General features: G+C 41.4%; 1 protein-coding gene across 1 annotated transcript in view; it reads left to right on the plus strand.

The window, feature by feature from the left end:
• Dora (zinc finger SWIM domain-containing dorado) overlaps nucleotides 1-18078 on the plus strand; it is a 506090-nt gene that overhangs the window by 189712 nt on the left and 298300 nt on the right. Inside the window, exon 13 of the mRNA XM_070097330.1 lies at nucleotides 3958-4180. Within this exon, the coding sequence (XP_069953431.1) occupies nucleotides 3958-4180 (223 nt within the window). The remainder of the gene's footprint in view (nucleotides 1-3957; nucleotides 4181-18078) is intronic.

The raw sequence follows: 18078 nt of genomic DNA on the forward strand, positions 1-18078 counted from the left end.
TGAAAGGGTTAATGGATATGCCAACAATCCCCTAATTAGTCCATTAAATAGAGAGTTTATATATACAAATAACCCATGTGTAGGAGACTGAAACAGGATGGTGGGTTTACTGCACCATTAACCCTTTGGGGGTTGACAGGTCCTCTCAGAGACTTGTTCTCAGGGTTGGCCAAATTTCAAAAAAAAAAATTATTTTTCCATATGAAAAGATAGAGAATCTTTTCCCAATCATAATGACACCAAAAGTATGAAATTTGATGGAAAACTTACGGAATTATACTCTCGTGAAGTTAGCGGTCTCGCCGATATTCCTTTTTATCTCATTTTTTTTTATTTGTATAATTTTTATGTTCTGATAATGACAATTTGTAGTAGTTCTTTTGATTTCATAGTTAATCTTTATTCTGACACTAATATTAGGTACTGAAATAGTGCTCAAATAGTCACAAACACAGTGACAGGTGAACATTTTTACCTACGTTAGTCACATACTATTGTCTAGAAATATATACATAGTATTTATAGGTCCCAGCATTGCTTTTGATAGAAGAAGAAGATGATTATGATGATGATTTGTGATGATTATGATGATGATGATGATGATTATTATTATACCCTTGAAGCTTGATGTAAGAGTGTGTCACTTGTCTTATCTTATTTCTTCACTCCACTGCGTCGTCTTATCTCTCCGCTAACGACAGTGGTGACATTTGATGAGCCTTTGCTTGATTTGTTTTCACTCTTACACATAAACATGTCTGTCTGTCTGCCTGTCTATCTGTCTGTCTATCTCAAAAAGTCTGTCTATCTATCTGTCTCAAAGATTTGCTCATGAACCATCTGGTATTACACACGATCACTATCTACAAGCACAGTATAGCACTTTGTCTCGATTTTTTGGGTTATCCTAGGTAATTTACACTATGCATAATTGTATTTACATATGTGTTCCTGTGAGATAGAGACAGATATAGAGACAGAGATGGATTCAGACAGATAGATGGAGATAGAGACAGCCAATCAGCGAGCCAGCCTGCTGAAATTACAGTTCCAGAATATCACTTTGTCTGGATTTTTTGAGTTATCCTAGGTAATGTACACTATGTACAATTGTATTTATGTATATGTTCCTGTGAGATAGAAACAGATATAGAGACAGAGATAGATACAGACAGACAGACAGAGATAGAGATAGCCAATCAGCCAGTCAGCTGGCCAGCCAGCCGCGGGCCAGCCAGCGTGCCGAAATTACAGTTCCAGACTTGTTTCTTTTTACTCTCACTAGTCCATCAATCCTCCAATAGTTGTTTATATATTACCCTAATTGCCTCCTCCTTTATCTACCAATACTTAGTCCAACAAACTGCTGTCATTATATAATGCCCTGTATCATATCTGGTATACTTATTTATCCTCTCTTTCTTAAAATATGTATTACCTATAACCAAACCCCTTTCTGTGATAAATGGTTTAAAACCGACAAGTTGAAGATTGAGACACTTAGGCAACATATGGGAATCTTTATTGAAGAAATGTTTTGCCACACAGTAGCTCCATCAGTCCAGTACAAAGTAGAATGGTGTAAAGAGAAGAGGAGTTTGAGGTAATCAGTTTCTCAGCCTGGAGTTGATGTGTTCAGTCCATCAATCTTGTAGAAAGTTCAGCATAGTGCCATAGAAGTGGCTTATATACTGTAGTCAGGTAAGACGAAGGAGGAGGGGGCGGGGGTCATAGTGGTACCATCCACTAGTCGAAGTAAGTCTTCGTCCAAAGGTTGGACAAGTATTGAAGAGTTCTTTGTATCAAGATTCCATGATGTTGCAGTGTCTGATGTATGTGACGTATGTGATGTACGTGCCTATGGCACCTGTGCACAACACACAGGTGCCATAGGCACAGTTAGAGAACACTGTTAACATTTGTGACCCAAATTGCTTCAACCTACTACCAGCAGATATAAAAAATATTGTTAGAATCAATGTGGAAATCTTCAAGAGGAAACCGAACCAATATCTCTGCCAAGTGCCCAATCAACCAGGCATGGTTGCTGTGGGATAAATTGAATACTAAAGATGACTCTATGAGATTAGCTCTGCTTATGTAATTGCATGGTTCAGTATATATGTTATATTTCAGTAAGTCTTACAATTGATGGGATTGATGGGATAAAGATAGAAATGTTAAAAGCAGGTGGGGATATAGTTTTGGAGTGGTTGGTGCAATTATTTAATAAATGTATGGAAGAGGGTAAGGTACCTAGGGATTGGCAGAGAGCATGCATAGTTCCTTTGTATAAAGGCAAGGGGGATAAAAGAGAGTGCAAAAATTATAGGGGGATAAGTCTGTTGAGTGTACCTGGTAAAGTGTATGGTAGAGTTATAATTGAAAGAATTAAGAGTAAGACGGAGAATAGGATAGCAGATGAACAAGGAGGCTTTAGGAAAGGTAGGGGGTGTGTGGACCAGGTGTTTACAGTGAAACATATAAGTGAACAGTATTTAGATAAGGCTAAAGAGGTCTTTGTGGCATTTATGGATTTGGAAAAGGCGTATGACAGGGTGGATAGGGGGGCAATGTGGCAGATGTTGCAAGTGTATGGTGTAGGAGGTAGGTTACTGAAAGCAGTGAAGAGTTTTTACGAGGATAGTGAGGCTCAAGTTAGAGTATGTAGGAAAGAGGGAAATTTTTTCCCAGTAAAAGTAGGCCTTAGACAAGGATGTGTGATGTCGCCGTGGTTGTTTAATATATTTATAGATGGGGTTGTAAGAGAAGTAAATGCGAGGGTCTTGGCAAGAGGCGTGGAGTTAAAAGATAAAGAATCACACACAAAGTGGGAGTTGTCACAGCTGCTCTTTGCTGATGACACTGTGCTCTTGGGAGATTCTGAAGAGAAGTTGCAGAGATTGGTGGATGAATTTGGTAGGGTGTGCAAAAGAAGAAAATTAAAGGTGAATACAGGAAAGAGTAAGGTTATGAGGATAACAAAAAGATTAGGTGATGAAAGATTGAATATCAGATTGGAGGGAGAGAGTATGGAGGAGGTGAACGTATTCAGATATTTGGGAGTGGACGTGTCAGCGGATGGGTCTATGAAAGATGAGGTGAATCATAGAATTGATGAGGGAAAAAGAGTGAGTGGTGCACTTAGGAGTCTGTGGAGACAAAGAACTTTGTCCTTAGAGGCAAAGAGGGGAATGTATGAGAGTATAGTTTTACCAACGCTCTTATATGGGTGTGAAGCGTGGGTGATGAATGTTGCAGCGAGGAGAAGGCTGGAGGCAGTGGAGATGTCATGTCTGAGGGCAATGTGTGGTGTGAATATAATGCAGAGAATTCGTAGTTTGGAAGTTAGGAGGAGGTGCGGGATTACCAAAACTGTTGTCCAGAGGGCTGAGGAAGGGTTGTTGAGGTGGTTCGGACATGTAGAGAGAATGGAGCGAAACAGAATGACTTCAAGAGTGTATCAGTCTGTAGTGGAAGGAAGGCGGGGTAGGGGTCGGCCTAGGAAGGGTTGGAGGGAGGGGGTAAAGGAGGTTTTGTGTGCGAGGGGCTTGGACTTCCAGCAGGCATGCGTGAGCGTGTTTGATAGGAGTGAATGGAGACAAATGGTTTTTAATACTTGACGTGCTGTTGGAGTGTGAGCAAAGTAACATTTATGAAGGGATTCAGGGAAACCGGCAGGCCGGACTTGAGTCCTGGAGATGGGAAGTACAGTGCCTGCACTCTGAAGGAGGGGTGTTAATGTTGCAGTTTAAAAACTGTAGTGTAAAGCACCCTTCTGGCAAGACAGTGATGGAGTGAATGATGGTGAAAGTTTTTCTTTTTCGGGCCACCCTGCCTTGGTGGGAATCGGCCGGTGTGATAATAAAAAAATAAAAAAAAAAAAAAAAAAATAAATTTTAAGTGCTACTCTCACATTGTATGCTAGAAAAAATAACTTTTATACTGTCCCAACAGACAAGCAGCAGTGGGGTCGAAGGTGAATCTGGCAATAGTATACGAGTCGCAGAATCTCCAGGTGGGAACACAGTTACCAGTGGCACCATTGTGAGTGTGGCATCTTTACCTCCAATTCATGGAATTCACATTGGAGTGCCACCTACTGGCCGCCCAAATCAGGCAACAGGGTCTATGCATCAGCAGCCCTCTCAGCATTCTTTGCAGAGACAACACTCTTCAGGTATGCCATATTCATTAATTATTAGAAGGCACTGTATTAGACATAATTTTAGTGTTTGAATAGAATATTACAGGCTTGTCTTTGTTGTATGTACAGTGGACCCTCGGGTAACGACATTAATCCGTTCCAGAGAGCTTGTCTAACCGATTTTGCCGTTAGCCGAATTAATTTTCCCCATAAGAAATAATGCGAATCTAATTAATCCATTCCAGACACCCAAAAGTATTAAACAAAATTTTTTTTACATGAAATATACATTTCCCTACACAGAAAACAATGAGACATGCTGAATAAACATTACTGAAATGATACTTACCTTTATTGAGGACTTATTGATGAGTGATGAGATGGGAGGAGGGCAGAGAATGGAGGAGTTTATAATTGTTTGGAAGGGGAATCCTCTTCCATAAAGACTTGAGGTAACCTCCCTTCTTTGTTTTTTAATGCCACTGGGACCAGCTTGAGAGTCACTGGACCCCTGTCGCACCAAAAATCTGTCTAGAGAGCTCTGTTTCTGGCGTCTCTTTAAGATTTCCCTAAAATAGGACACAATAGTGTCATTGTACATGTTCCCAATATCGCCTTCAGCAGCTGTGTCAGGGTAATGTTCATCCATAAATGCTTGCACCTTTGTCCACATTGTACAAATATCCTTAATCTTTGATGAAGGCAACTTCCTCCATCTCTCTTCTTCCTTCTCTGAAGGAAATTCCTGAGCTGTGGTCTGTTGCTGTTGCACCTCAAGCTCTTGCTGCTCTGTAGTAGTTATCTCTTCATCGTTGTCCTCCACCAACTCTTCCACACCCTCACCACTAACCTCCAACCTCATGGACTTCCCCAAAGACACAGTAGATTCCACAACTGGCACAGGCTCCTCAGGGTTAGTCTCAAACCCTTCAAAATCCCTCTCTTGTATACTTTCTGGCCACTATTTTCTCCCAGCAGCATTCAAAGTCCTGCAAGCACTCCCTCCCAAGCCTTACCTATAAGATTTACACAACTGAGGATACTGAAGTGATCTTTCCAGAACTCTCTTAGGGTTAGTTCAGTGTCTGACGTCACTTCAAAGCACTTTTGAAACACTGCTTTGGTGTACAGTTTTTTGAAATTTGAAATGACCTGCTGGTCCATGGGCTGGACTAGAGGAGTGGTATTAAGAGTTAAAAACTTCACTTTGATAAACCTAAACTCTCCCACAATTCGCTTTTCCAAGTCTGGAGGATGAGCAGGAGCAGTGTCCATTACCAGGAGGCACTTGAATTCAAATTTATTTTCCAAGAGGTATTTTTTCACAGTGGGGCCAAACACATCATAGAACCAATGAAAGAAAATGTCCCTAGTGACCCATGCCTTACTGTTTGCCCTACATATCACACACAATTTAGGCTTGACGACACTGTTTTTCTTGAACATTCTGGGAGTTTCAGAGTGATACACGAGTAAAGGCTTCACTTGCAATCACCTCTAGAATTACTACAAAACATGAGAGTTACCCTGTCTTTCATAAGCTTGTGTCCTGGGAGTGTTTTTTCCTCCTGAGTAATGTAGGTCCTGTTTGGCATTTTCTTCCAAAACAGGCCTGTTTCGTCACAATTGAGCACTTGTTGGGGTTTTAACTGTTCAGCCTCTTATGTACCCCTTAAAGTCCTGCACATATTTTTCAGCCACTTTTTTGTCAGAATTGGCAGTCTCGCCATGCCTTACCACACTGTGTATGCCACTACGATTCTTAAATCTCTCAAACCAACCTTTGCTAGCCTTAAATTCACTAAAATCAGCACTATTTGGAGGCATTTTTTTAATTAGATCATCATTCAACTTCCTTGCCTTTTCACATATTATTGACTAAGAAACACTATCTCCTGATAATTGTTTCTCGTTGATCCACACCAAGAACAGTCTCTCCACATCTTCGAGTATTTGCGATCTCTGTTTTGTAAGCATACTTGCACCTTTTGCAACAACAGCTTCCTTGATTGCCTTTTTGTTGGCCAAGAGAGTAGCGATGGTTGAATGGAGTTTGCTATACAACCTGGCCAACTCGGAGACATGAACTCCACTTTCGTATTTTGTGATAATCTCTTTTTTCAGTTCAATAATATTTCTCACCCTCTTTACCACAGGGCTGGCACTAGAAGCTTTCTTTGGGCACATGGTGGCTTATTTAATAGTTACAAGCACTGAAAACAATGGAATAATACAAAATATATCGCATGTATGCGTGGAATCGTCCTCCCTGGCTTGTAAACAATGGCACACTGGCTGTACATGGAGTAGCTGGGCCCGCTCAGGGAACGCGGACACATTCGAGATGAATGTCCTTAACTGAATTCTTTGTCGTTAGTCCAGCTAATGTTCTGATGCAAAAACATGTTGCTGTCAGTGGAACGCCTTATATCTGAGCAAAAAACTAATGGAAAATTTTTTTTTTTATTATCACACTGGCCGATTCCCACCAAGGAAGAGTGGCCCGAAAAAGAAAAACTTTCACCATCATTCACTCCATCACTGTCTTGCCAGAAGGGTGCTTTACACTACAGTTTTTAAACTGCAACGTTTACACCCCTCCTTCAGAGTGCAGGCACTGTACTTACCATCTCCAGGACTCAAGTCTGGCCTGCTGGTTTCCCTGAATCCCTTCATAAATGTTACTTTGCTCACACTCCAACAGCACGTCAAGTATTAAAAACCATATGTCTCCATTCACTCCTATCAAACACGCTCACGCATGCCTGCTGGAAGTCCAGGCCCCTCGCATACAAAACCTCCTTTACCCCCTCCCTCCAACCTTTCCTAGGCCGACCCCTACCCCGCCTTCCTTCCACTACAGACTAATACACTCTTGAAGTCATTCTGTTTCGCTCCATTCTCTCTACATGTCCGAACCACCTCAACAACCCTTCCTCAGCCCTCTGGACAACAGTTTTGGTAATCCCGCATCTCCTCCTAACTTCCAAACTACGAATTCTCTGCATTATATTCACACCACACATTGCCCTCAGCCATGACATCTCCACTGCCTCCAGCCTTCTCCTCGCTGCAACATTCATCACCCATGCTTCACACCCATATAAGAGCGTTGGTAAAACTATACTCTCATACATTCCCCTCTTTGCCTCCAGGGACAAAGTTCTTTGTCTCCACAGACTCCTAAGTGCACCACTCACCCTTTTCCCCTCGTCAATTCTGTGATTCACCTCATCTTTCATAGACCCATCCGCTGACACGTCCACTCCCAAATATCTGAATACATTCACCTCCTCCATACTCTCTCCCTCCAATCTGATATCCAATCTTTCATCACCTAATCTTTTTGTTATTCTCATAACCTTACTCTTTCCTGTATTCACCTGTAATTTTTTTCTTTTGCACACCCTACCAAATTCATCCACCAATCTCTGCAACTTCTCTTCAGAATCTCCCAAGAGCACAGTGTCATCAGCAAAGAGCAACTGTGACAACTCCCACTTTATGTGTGATTCTTTATCTTTTAACTCCACGCCTCTTGCCAAGACCCTCGCATTTACTTCTCTTACAACCCCATCTATAAATATATTAACCCCTTCAGGGTCCAAGGCCAAAATCTGAAGTGGTGCTCCAGTGTCCAAGAAATTTTGAAAAAAAAAAAAAAATTATTTTTTCTTTCAGAATTAAAGAGCATATTTTTGTGTTTAAAAATGTAGTGTTAGAGTGTTCAGCAGAAGTTTGTGGTTACAGGAAAGTGGGTGCAGGAGGGAAGAGCGATATGGAATTTGTAAAGAGAGTAGTAAGGGAGAAAAAGTTAGCATATGAGAAGTTTTTACAAAGTAGAAGTGATGCAAGGAGGGAAGAGTATATGGAGAAAAAGAGAGAAGTTAAGAGAGTGGTGAAGCAATGTAAAAAGAGAGCAAATGAGAGAGTGGGTGAGATGTTATCAACAAATTTTGTTGAAAATAAGAAAAAGTTTTGGAGTGAGATTAACAAGTTAAGAAAGCCTAGAGAACAAATGGATTTGTCAGTTAAAAATAGGAGAGGAGAGTTATTAAATGGAGAGTTAGAGGTATTGGGAAGATGGAAGGAATATTTTGAGGAATTGTTAAATGTTGATGAAGATAGGGAAGCTGTGATTTCGTGTATAGGGCAAGGAGGAATAACATCTTGTAGGAGTGAGGAAGAGCCAGTTGTGAGTGTAGGGGAAGTTCGTGAGGCAGTAGGCAAAATGAAAGGGGGTAAGGCAGCCGGGATTGATGGGATAAAGATAGAAATGTTAAAAGCAGGTGGGGATATAGTTTTTGGAGTGGTTGGTGCAATTATTTAATAAATGTATGGAAGAGGGTAAGGTACCTAGGGATTGGCAGAGAGCATGCATAGTTCCTTTGTATAAAGGCAAAGGGGATAAAAGAGAGTGCAAAAATTATAGGGGGATAAGTCTGTTGAGTGTACCTGGTAAAGTGTATGGTAGAGTTATAATTGAAAGAATTAAGAGTAAGACGGAGAATAGGATAGCAGATGAACAAGGAGGCTTTAGGAAAGGTAGGGGGTGTGTGGACCAGGTGTTTACAGTGAAACATATAAGTGAACAGTATTTAGATAAGGCTAAAGAGGTCTTTGTGGCATTTATGGATTTGGAAAAGGCATATGACAGGGTGGATAGGGGGGCAATGTGGCAGATGTTGCAAGTGTATGGTGTAGGAGGTAGGTTACTGAAAGCAGTGAAGAGTTTTTACGAGGATAGTGAGGCTCAAGTTAGAGTATGTAGGAAAGAAGGAAATTTTTTCCCAGTAAAAGTAGGCCTTAGACAAGGATGTGTGATGTCACCGTGGTTGTTTAATATATTTATAGATGGGGTTGTAAGAGAAGTAAATGCGAGGGTCTTGGCAAGAGGCGTGGAGTTAAAAGATAAAGAATCACACACAAAGTGGGAGTTGTCACAGCTGCTCTTTGCTGATGACACTGTGCTTTTGGGAGATTCTGAAGAGAAGTTGCAGAGATTGGTGGATGAATTTGGTAGGGTGTGCAAAAGAAGAAAATTAAAGGTGAATACAGGAAAGAGTAAGGTTATGAGGATAACAAAAAGATTAGGTGATGAAAGATTGAATATCAGATTGGAGGGAGAGAGTATGGAGGAGGTGAATGTATTCAGATATTTGGGAGTGGACGTGTCAGCGGATGGGTCTATGAAAGATGAGGTGAATCATAGAATTGATGAGGGAAAAAGAGTGAGTGGTGCACTTAGGAGTCTGTGGAGACAAAGAACTTTGTCCTTGGAGGCAAAGAGGGGAATGTATGAGAGTATAGTTTTACCAACGCTCTTATATGGGTGTGAAGCGTGGGTGATGAATGTTGCAGCGAGGAGAAGGCTGGAGGCAGTGGAGATGTCATGTCTGAGGGCAATGTGTGGTGTGAATATAATGCAGAGAATTCGTAGTTTGGAAGTTAGGAGGAGGTGCGGGATTACCAAAACTGTTGTCCAGAGGGCTGAGGAAGGGTTGTTGAGGTGGTTCGGACATGTAGAGAGAATGGAGCGAAACAGAATGACTTCACGAGTGTATCAGTCTGTAGTGGAAGGAAGGCGGGGTAGGGGTCGGCCTAGGAAGGGTTGGAGGGAGGGGGTAAAGGAGGTTTTGTGTGCGAGGGGCTTGGACTTCCAGCAGGCATGCGTGAGCGTGTTTGATAGGAGTGAATGGAGACAAATGGTTTTTAATACTTGACGTGCTGTTGGAGTGTGAGCAAAGTAACATTTATGAAGGGATTCAGGGAGGGGTGTTAATGTTGCAGTTTAAAAACTGTAGTGTAAAGCACCCTTCTGGCAAGACAGTGATGGAGTGAATGATGGTGAAAGTTTTTCTTTTTCGGGCCACCCTGCCTTGGTGGGAATCGGCCGGTGTGATAATAAAAAAATAAAAATAATAAATTTTTGTGAAAGTAATAAGACAAAAAAAAAAATTCTGATCAGTACTTACCGAGATACAGTGCCAAGAAGTTTGTCAAAAATGATGTGGTGGCGGCAACATCGACGAATTCCACATACGTGCATTACATTATTTAGCAGTTTTTATAGCTTTTTCTTTTCTTTTCCAATTTTTTTCTATTCCTACTAACATTTGAGGCCTGAGAGACCAATACTGTATATAATGTATATATATAAACTCACTGTATTGAACCCAATAACTGCACTAAAGTTATTATCATATTATTGGTTACCACTGTTGTTTATTACAATAAACATGCACAAATATTGTATAATACTAATGTTCTATCATATATTTACATATTTACAATCACTGGACATGGTTTTAGAACTGCTGGAGCTTGTGGAACTCCTTGAAACAAGGCACCATGCACAGAGGCACCTTACATTCCTCACACATAAACCGAGTGTCTTTGCGTCTTTGTTGCCATCGTTTTGTTTGTGCACAGACGATGCATCTCTTCTGAGCAAATTTCTTCTGAGTTGAAGGAAGCTGTATTATGAAATGATCACCTTCCCTCCTCAAACGCTTGGGTATATCCTGAGTAATTCGAGGACCTTGTTGTATAGCAGGTGTTCTTACCTGATACTTCATTATGAGTTGTCTGACAACAGACAAACAAAATTCACCATACGGTGGTCTGTTGCCAGTCTTTATTTGGTACATATTATATGCATTGAGCATTGAAATGTCCATGAGATGGAAGAAAAGTTTCATGTACCACTTGTAACTCTTACGAACACAGTCAACAAAACCAATCTGCATGTCACATTTGTCAACCAAGCGCATGTTTTGAGTATAATCAATCACTGTCACTGGTTTTCGAATACGTTCATTAGTCACTCGATCAACTTTGCCACTGTCTTGCATTTCATTACGGTGAATGGTTGTCAACAATGTGACATCTCGTTTGTCATGCCACCGTAATGCCATGATGTCATTGGCAGTAAACACCTGCACGTCATCACCACGAGCACCTGCGTTGAGCCTGGGCATATGTTTACGATTAGAATGCACTGTGCCACACACATCTGTCTTGTTCACTCGCATGAAATCACTGAGTAATGGGCTTGTGTACCAGTTATCGGTATATAATGTATGCCTCTTACCAAGATAAGGTGCCATCATGTTTCTCACTACGTCACCTGAGATACCCAATAACATCTTGGTATCTTTCAATGTTTTACTTCCCGTGTATACAACAATATCCAACACCAGGCCACTGTCACAATCACAGAGTACAACCAGTTTTATACCAAAGCGTTTCCTCTTGCTCGGTATATACTGCTTGAATGACAGTCTACCTTTGAACAAAATCAAAGACTCGTCAATTACAAGATTCTTGAATAGATATAAGTATATGCTGAACTTTTGTTTGAGATACATGAAAACATATTTAATCTTGTATAACCTGTCACTTCTGTCAGGCCTGGTTTTGTCAGAGAAGTGCAACATACGTAAGAGTAAGATAAACCTGTTCACTGGTATGATTTCACTGACGACCGGGGTAGAAATTAGCCGATCTGTGGACCAGTATGCTTTTATATTATGCTTATAGACATGAGGCATAAGCATTATTGTTGCAAAAAGCAAATACATTTCTGCAACAGTCGTCTCTTTCCACCTGTGTAGTCTTGACTGTGGTGATATGATCGTATTTGCCATGGTGTACTCAAAATACTTATTACTTTCCCTGACAATAGTTTCCATCAATGGCTGGTCAAAGAATAATTCAAAGAATTCCAGTTCATCGGCCGTGGTTCCAAGGGGACAAGTAGGTAGAATTCCACTTTGAGAGTCATCAGAGTGGTGAGGCTTGGGAACAAAATTGGGATTTTGCTGCCAATCCCACATACGGTTTGCTGGTGGATACTGGACATCATAGGCTGGTTGTGCGGGTGGTTGTAGTTGTGGTGGGCTGGTGGCTGACGTTCCGCTTTGTCCTTGAACTGATGAGTCAGCAGCGTGGGTCCCACAATGGGCTGGTGAGTCACGCATGGCGGTGCCACTGCCATCACCACTAACACCATCCACTGATGCCTGTGGTCTATCCATGCCAAGTGTAGCCACATCATCCTCACTATCACTACCTAAAACTGGTGTAGGGCCACGGGATGTACTCCGGGATGTACTCCGTCCCCTGGGCACAGCATAGGGTACACTACCCGAGTGCATGCTGCGGCGAACATACCGACGCTTCACTGGTGAATATGATTCCTCACTATCACTACTCGAATGATCGTCGAGCGCAATAAAATCACAATCCACGTCACTATCATCATCATTACTGAAGTCAGAGGCCTGGCCACGCGAAAATATTAGTTTTCTCTTGCGTTTAGGAACAACGACTGTGAGTCACGAGTGCCCACACCAGAGGTAGAAGGTTGAGGATCATCAGGGTTTTCTGCACTATTATCGATATCCTGGTCATTCTTTTCGGTCACTAACTGATCAAAGCCATAGAATTCGTCTTCATTTCCACTTCCATCAGTGTCAGAACTATCAGATAGGAAGAGGAGAGTCCCAATTTTCCGGGGAGTGAGAGCTGACTTGCGACAAGGCATGGTGAACAAGGGTAACTGAGCCGGCGTTCCCACAATGCTATGCGGGCACCTAGATTTTTTGTTTATGGCGCACACCCACCACGCAGACCCGTTCTCTCACATGTAGGCCTATGAGCGCTTTCGCGCTAAATTTGACGGTGCTAGAATTTTGGCGTAGATCTACGGTTTGGACACTCAACGTGAAGCCATAGATCTATGGGACGGACCCTGAAAGGGTTAAACAACCACGGTGACATCACACATTCTTGTCGAAGGCCTACTTTTACTGGAAAATAATTTCCCTCTTTCCTACATACTCTAACTTGAGCCTCACTATCCTCGTAAAAACTCTTCACTGCTTTCAGTAACCTACCTCCTACACCATACACCTGCAACATCTGCCATATTGCCCCCCTATCCAACCTGTCACCCTATCTCAACAGACTTATCCCCCTATAATTTTTACACTCTCTTTTGTCCCCTTTGCCTTTATACAAAGGAACTATGCATGCTCTCTGCCAATCCCTAGGTACCTTACCCTCTTCCATACATTTATTAAATAATTGCACCAACCACTCCAAAACTATATCCCCACCTGCTTTTAACATTTCTATCTTTATCCCATCAATTCCGGCTGCCTTACCCCCTTTCATTTTACCTACTGCCTCACGAACTTCCCCCACACTCACAACTGGCTCTTCCTCACTCCTACAAGATGTTATTCCTCCTTGCCCTATACACCAAATCACAGCTTCCCTATCTTCATCAACATTTAACAATTCCTCAAAATATTCCCTCCATCTACCCAATACCTCTAAGTCTCCATTTAATAACTCTCCTCTCCTATTTTTAACTGACAAATCCATTTGTTCTCTTGGCTTCCTTAACTTGTTAATCTCACTTCAAAACTTTTTCTTATTTTCATCAAAATTTGTTGATAACATCTCACCCACTCTCTCATTTGCTCTCTTTTTACATTGCTTCACCACTCTCTTAACCTCTCTCTTTTTCTCCATATACTCTTCCCTCCTTGCATCACTTCTACTTTGTAAAAACTTCTCATATGCTAACTTTTTCTCCCTTACTACTCTCTTTACATCATCATTCCACCAATCGCTCCTCTTCCCTCCCGCACCCACTTTCCTGTAACCACAAACTTCTGCTGAACACTCTAACACTACATTTTTAAACCTACCCCATACCTCTTCGACCCCATTGCCTATGCTCTCATTAGCCCGTCTATCCTCCAATAGCTGTTTATATCTTACCCTAACTGCCTCCTCTTTTAGTTTATAAACCTTCACCTCTCTCTTCCCTGATGCTTCTATTCTCCTTGTATCCCATCTACCTTTTACTCTCAGTGTAGCTACAACGAGAAAGTGATCTGATTTATCTGTGGCCCCTCTATAAACATGTACATCCTGAAGTCTACTCAACAGTCTTTTATCTACCAATACATAATCCAACACACTACTTTCATTTTGCCCTACATCATATCTTGTATACTTATTTATCCTCTTTTTCTTAAAATATGTATTACCTATAACTAAACCCCTTTCTATACAAAGTTCAATCAAAGGGCTCCCATTATCTTTTATGCCTGGCACCCCAAACTTACCTACCACACCCTCTCTAAAAGTTTCTCCTACTTTAGCATTCAGGTCCCCTACCACAATTACTCTCTCACTTGGTTCAAAGGCTCCTATACATTCACTTCACATCTCCCAAAATCTCTCTCTCTCCTCTGCATTCCTCTCTTCTCCAGGTGCATACACGCTTATTATGACCCACTTTTTGCATCCAACCTTTACTTTAATCCACATAATTCTTGAATTTACACATTCATATTCTCTTTTCTCCTTCCATAACTGATCCTTCAACATTACTGCTACCCCTTCCTTTGCTCTAACTCTCTCAGATACTCCAGATTTAATCCCATTTATTTCCCCCCACCGAAACTCCCCTATCCCCTTTTCAGCTTTGTTTCGCTTAGGGCCAGGACATCCAACTTCTTTTCATTCATAACATCAGCAATCATCTGTTTCTTGTCATCCACACTACATCCACGCACATTCAAGCATCCCAGTTTTATAAAGTTTTTCTTCTTCTCTTTCTTAGTAAATGTCTACAGGAGAAAGGGTTACTAGCCCATTGCTCCCGGCATTTTAGTCGCCTCATACGACACGCATGGCTTACGGAGGAAAGATTCTTTTCCACTTTCCCATGGACAATAGAAGAAATAAAGAAGAACAAGAGCTATTTAGAAAAAGGAGAAAAACCTAGATGTATGTATATATATATATGCATGTGCGTGTCTGTAAAGTGTGACCAAGGTGTAAGTAGCCCTTTGAGGGTTTTGGTCGTACTAGTACGTCTTACGCGTAGGGGTTTTTGTCGTACTAGTACGCATAAATTCTAGCGGCCTCAAATCTCACAGGAAAAGGCTGATAAGCCTAGATGTGAGAGAATGGGTCTGTGTGGTGGGTGTGCGCAGTAGGAAAAAAATCTGGGACCCAGTGGTGCATTGTGGGAATGCCATCATAGTACACAATTTCCACCGTGCCCTGTGGTAAGAAGTTCCTCACTCCTCGGCGAATTGGGACACTTTTGTTCCCCAGTGACAGTTCTAATACAGATGGAAGTGACAGTGAAGATGAGTTTCAAGGTTCTGGTGAGGTTTTGACCGAAACTAATGACCATAATATGGGTAATAGTGAGGAAAACCCAGACAACCCACAGCCTTCCACCTCTGGTGCTGGGCCATCTTGTTCACGTTCAGTTGTACCAGAATCAAAGAGGAAACTCCTATTTTCCAAAATCCCAGACTCAGATGTGAGCATTGGTGATGATAGTGATAGTGATTATGAACTACAAGCTCTTCAAACTTGTTCCAAGAATGGAGGAGGAGGAGGAGGCAGAGGAGGAGGAGGCAGAGGAGGAGGAGGCAAGAGGAGGAGGAGGCAAGAGGAGGAGGAGGCAAGAGGAGGAGGAGGCAAGAGGAGGAGGAGGCAGAGGAGGAGGAGGAGGAGGAAGAAGAGGAGGAGGAGGAGGAGGAAGAAGAGGAGGAGGAAGAAGAAGAGGAGGAGGAAGAAGAAGAATACGTAATGATAACAATAATACATAATAATAATACATAATAATAATAATAATACATAATAATAATACATAATAATAATAATAGGTAATAATAAATGTTCACCCATGACAGTAACAAGATAAGGGGAGATAACATCTGATAAGTGCTGACGTTTGATGAGGGTAAATGAGGGTAGAGCTGATGCCAAAAGATGAGATAAACATCTCCCTCCCTTTGTTTTTGCTGGTATACTAACATTTCTGTCTGTCTATTTGCCTGTCTGTCAAGCTCCCTGTCTATCCGTCTAGCTCTCTGTCTCAGAGAGCCACAAGACTGTGTCATCACTTTTACTCACATCTTCAAGCAGAGTATAGCACTTTGTCTGGGTTTCTTGGGTTATCCTAGGTAATTTATACAATGTATACTTGTATTTATGTGTACCTGTGAGACAGAGATAAAAAGACAGATAGAATGAGGGAGAAAGATAATTAGATAGAATGGAGGAAGGGAAGCAGCATCCGACCCCATTGTTTTGACAGGCGGGAGGGGGGAGTGAGTAATGAGACAATATGTCATTTTGACAGCTGCCGACTCCTGGTAATTTACACTATGGAGGAGGAGAAGGAGAAGGAGGAAGAGTAGGGGGAAGAGGAAGAAGAGGAAGAGGAGGAAGAGGAAGAGTAGGAGGAAGAGGAATAAGAGGAAGAGGAGGAGGAAGAGGAATAGTAGGAGGAAGATTAGGGGGAAGAGGAGGAAGAGGAAGAAGAGGAGGAGGAGGAAGAGTAGGAGGAAGAGGAAGAGTAGGAGGAACAGGAAGAAGAGGAGGAAGAGGAAGAGGAAGAGTAGGAGGAAGAGGAAGAGTATGAGGAAGAGTAGGGGGAAGAGGAGGAAGAGTAGGGGGAAGAGGAGGAAGAGGAAGAAGAGGAGGAGGAGGGTGGAACACTAGTACACTGGTACTGGTACACTAACATTTCTGTCTGTCTATTTGTCTGTCTGTCAAGCTCCCTGTCTATCTGTCTATCCGTCTAGCTCTCTGTCTCAGAGAGCCACAAGACTGTGTCATCACTTTTACTCACATCTTCAAGCAGAGTATAGCACTTTGTCTGGATTTCTTGGGTTATCCTAGGTAATTTATACTATGTATACTTGTATTTATGTGTACCTGTGAGACAGAGATAGACAGACAGATAGAAAGAGAGAGACAGATTGAAAGAGATAGAATGAGGGAGAAAGATAAAACACCATTGTGTATGACACCATGTTTCAGAGTTCCACAAGCTGCAGAACTAATAGGAATATGTTTAGTGACTGTATATTGGTATATATATTATAGAACAATAATAATAAACAAAGTTTTGTATTGTTTGTTTTTGTAAACAAGTTTTGTAAACAATATATTGATAATTATGTTTGTGTGCTTATTGTGTTGTATACAACGAGTGTATGTATGTACATTGCACCTTACTTTGGTCTCATAGGCCACATAAGTTATGTGAAAAAATAAAATAGTGAAAAAAACAACAAACCTTCAAATACAAGTAAACTAAAGTTTACCGGGTGAGCGGCAGTCGCTGCTGTTGCCATACGCGGCTCATTTTCTGCAAACTTCATGCATCCATATCTCCGTAAGTATTGATGGTAAATTTTTTTTGTTTATCCTATAATGTTTAGAAAAAAAAACTCTATTTTTTCATAAGAAAAAATAATTTTTTTTTTTTTTGAAATTTGGCCGACCCTGAGAACGAGTTTCGGAGAGGGCCTGTTGACCCTCAAAGGGGTAGGAGTAGCAAGATATCCCTGTTATCTAGCGTGTTTATGAGACAGAAAAAGAAACCAGCAATCCTACCATCATGCAAAACAGTTACAGGTTTCTGTTTCACAGTCATCTGGCAGGACGGTAGTACTTCCCTGGGTGGTTGCTGTCTACCAGCCTACTACCTACAGATAAATAAAGAATGACTCTAGGAATATTAAGAATATTGTCTTTTGAGGATTTTACTTAAAATTTAAATATAATAAAAGTGGCCTTTGGTTCTGGTGCTGTATTTGGGCAGGAGTAGGTAAGGCCCTGGATGCATCTCTGATGTTTAAGACGATGTAGGTAATCCTGGGCGGATGGTAACAGTCCGATGTTTTGGAATCTCCTCTGCCACTTGGTTGGAGCACCACCATTAGGATAAATAAGGGCCAATAGTAGTCTGGCAATGTTAATTAGTCCAATTAACAAGTACACTGGTTACCAACAGTTAGGCAAATATAACCTTTAAGAATGAAAAAGAGTGGTAAATGCCAAAATCATTACTGGTAACCAGCAAACAAAAGAAAACA

This window comes from Cherax quadricarinatus, chromosome 57, assembly GCF_038502225.1.
Source record: "Cherax quadricarinatus isolate ZL_2023a chromosome 57, ASM3850222v1, whole genome shotgun sequence".
NCBI classification, from domain to species: domain Eukaryota; kingdom Metazoa; phylum Arthropoda; class Malacostraca; order Decapoda; family Parastacidae; genus Cherax; species Cherax quadricarinatus.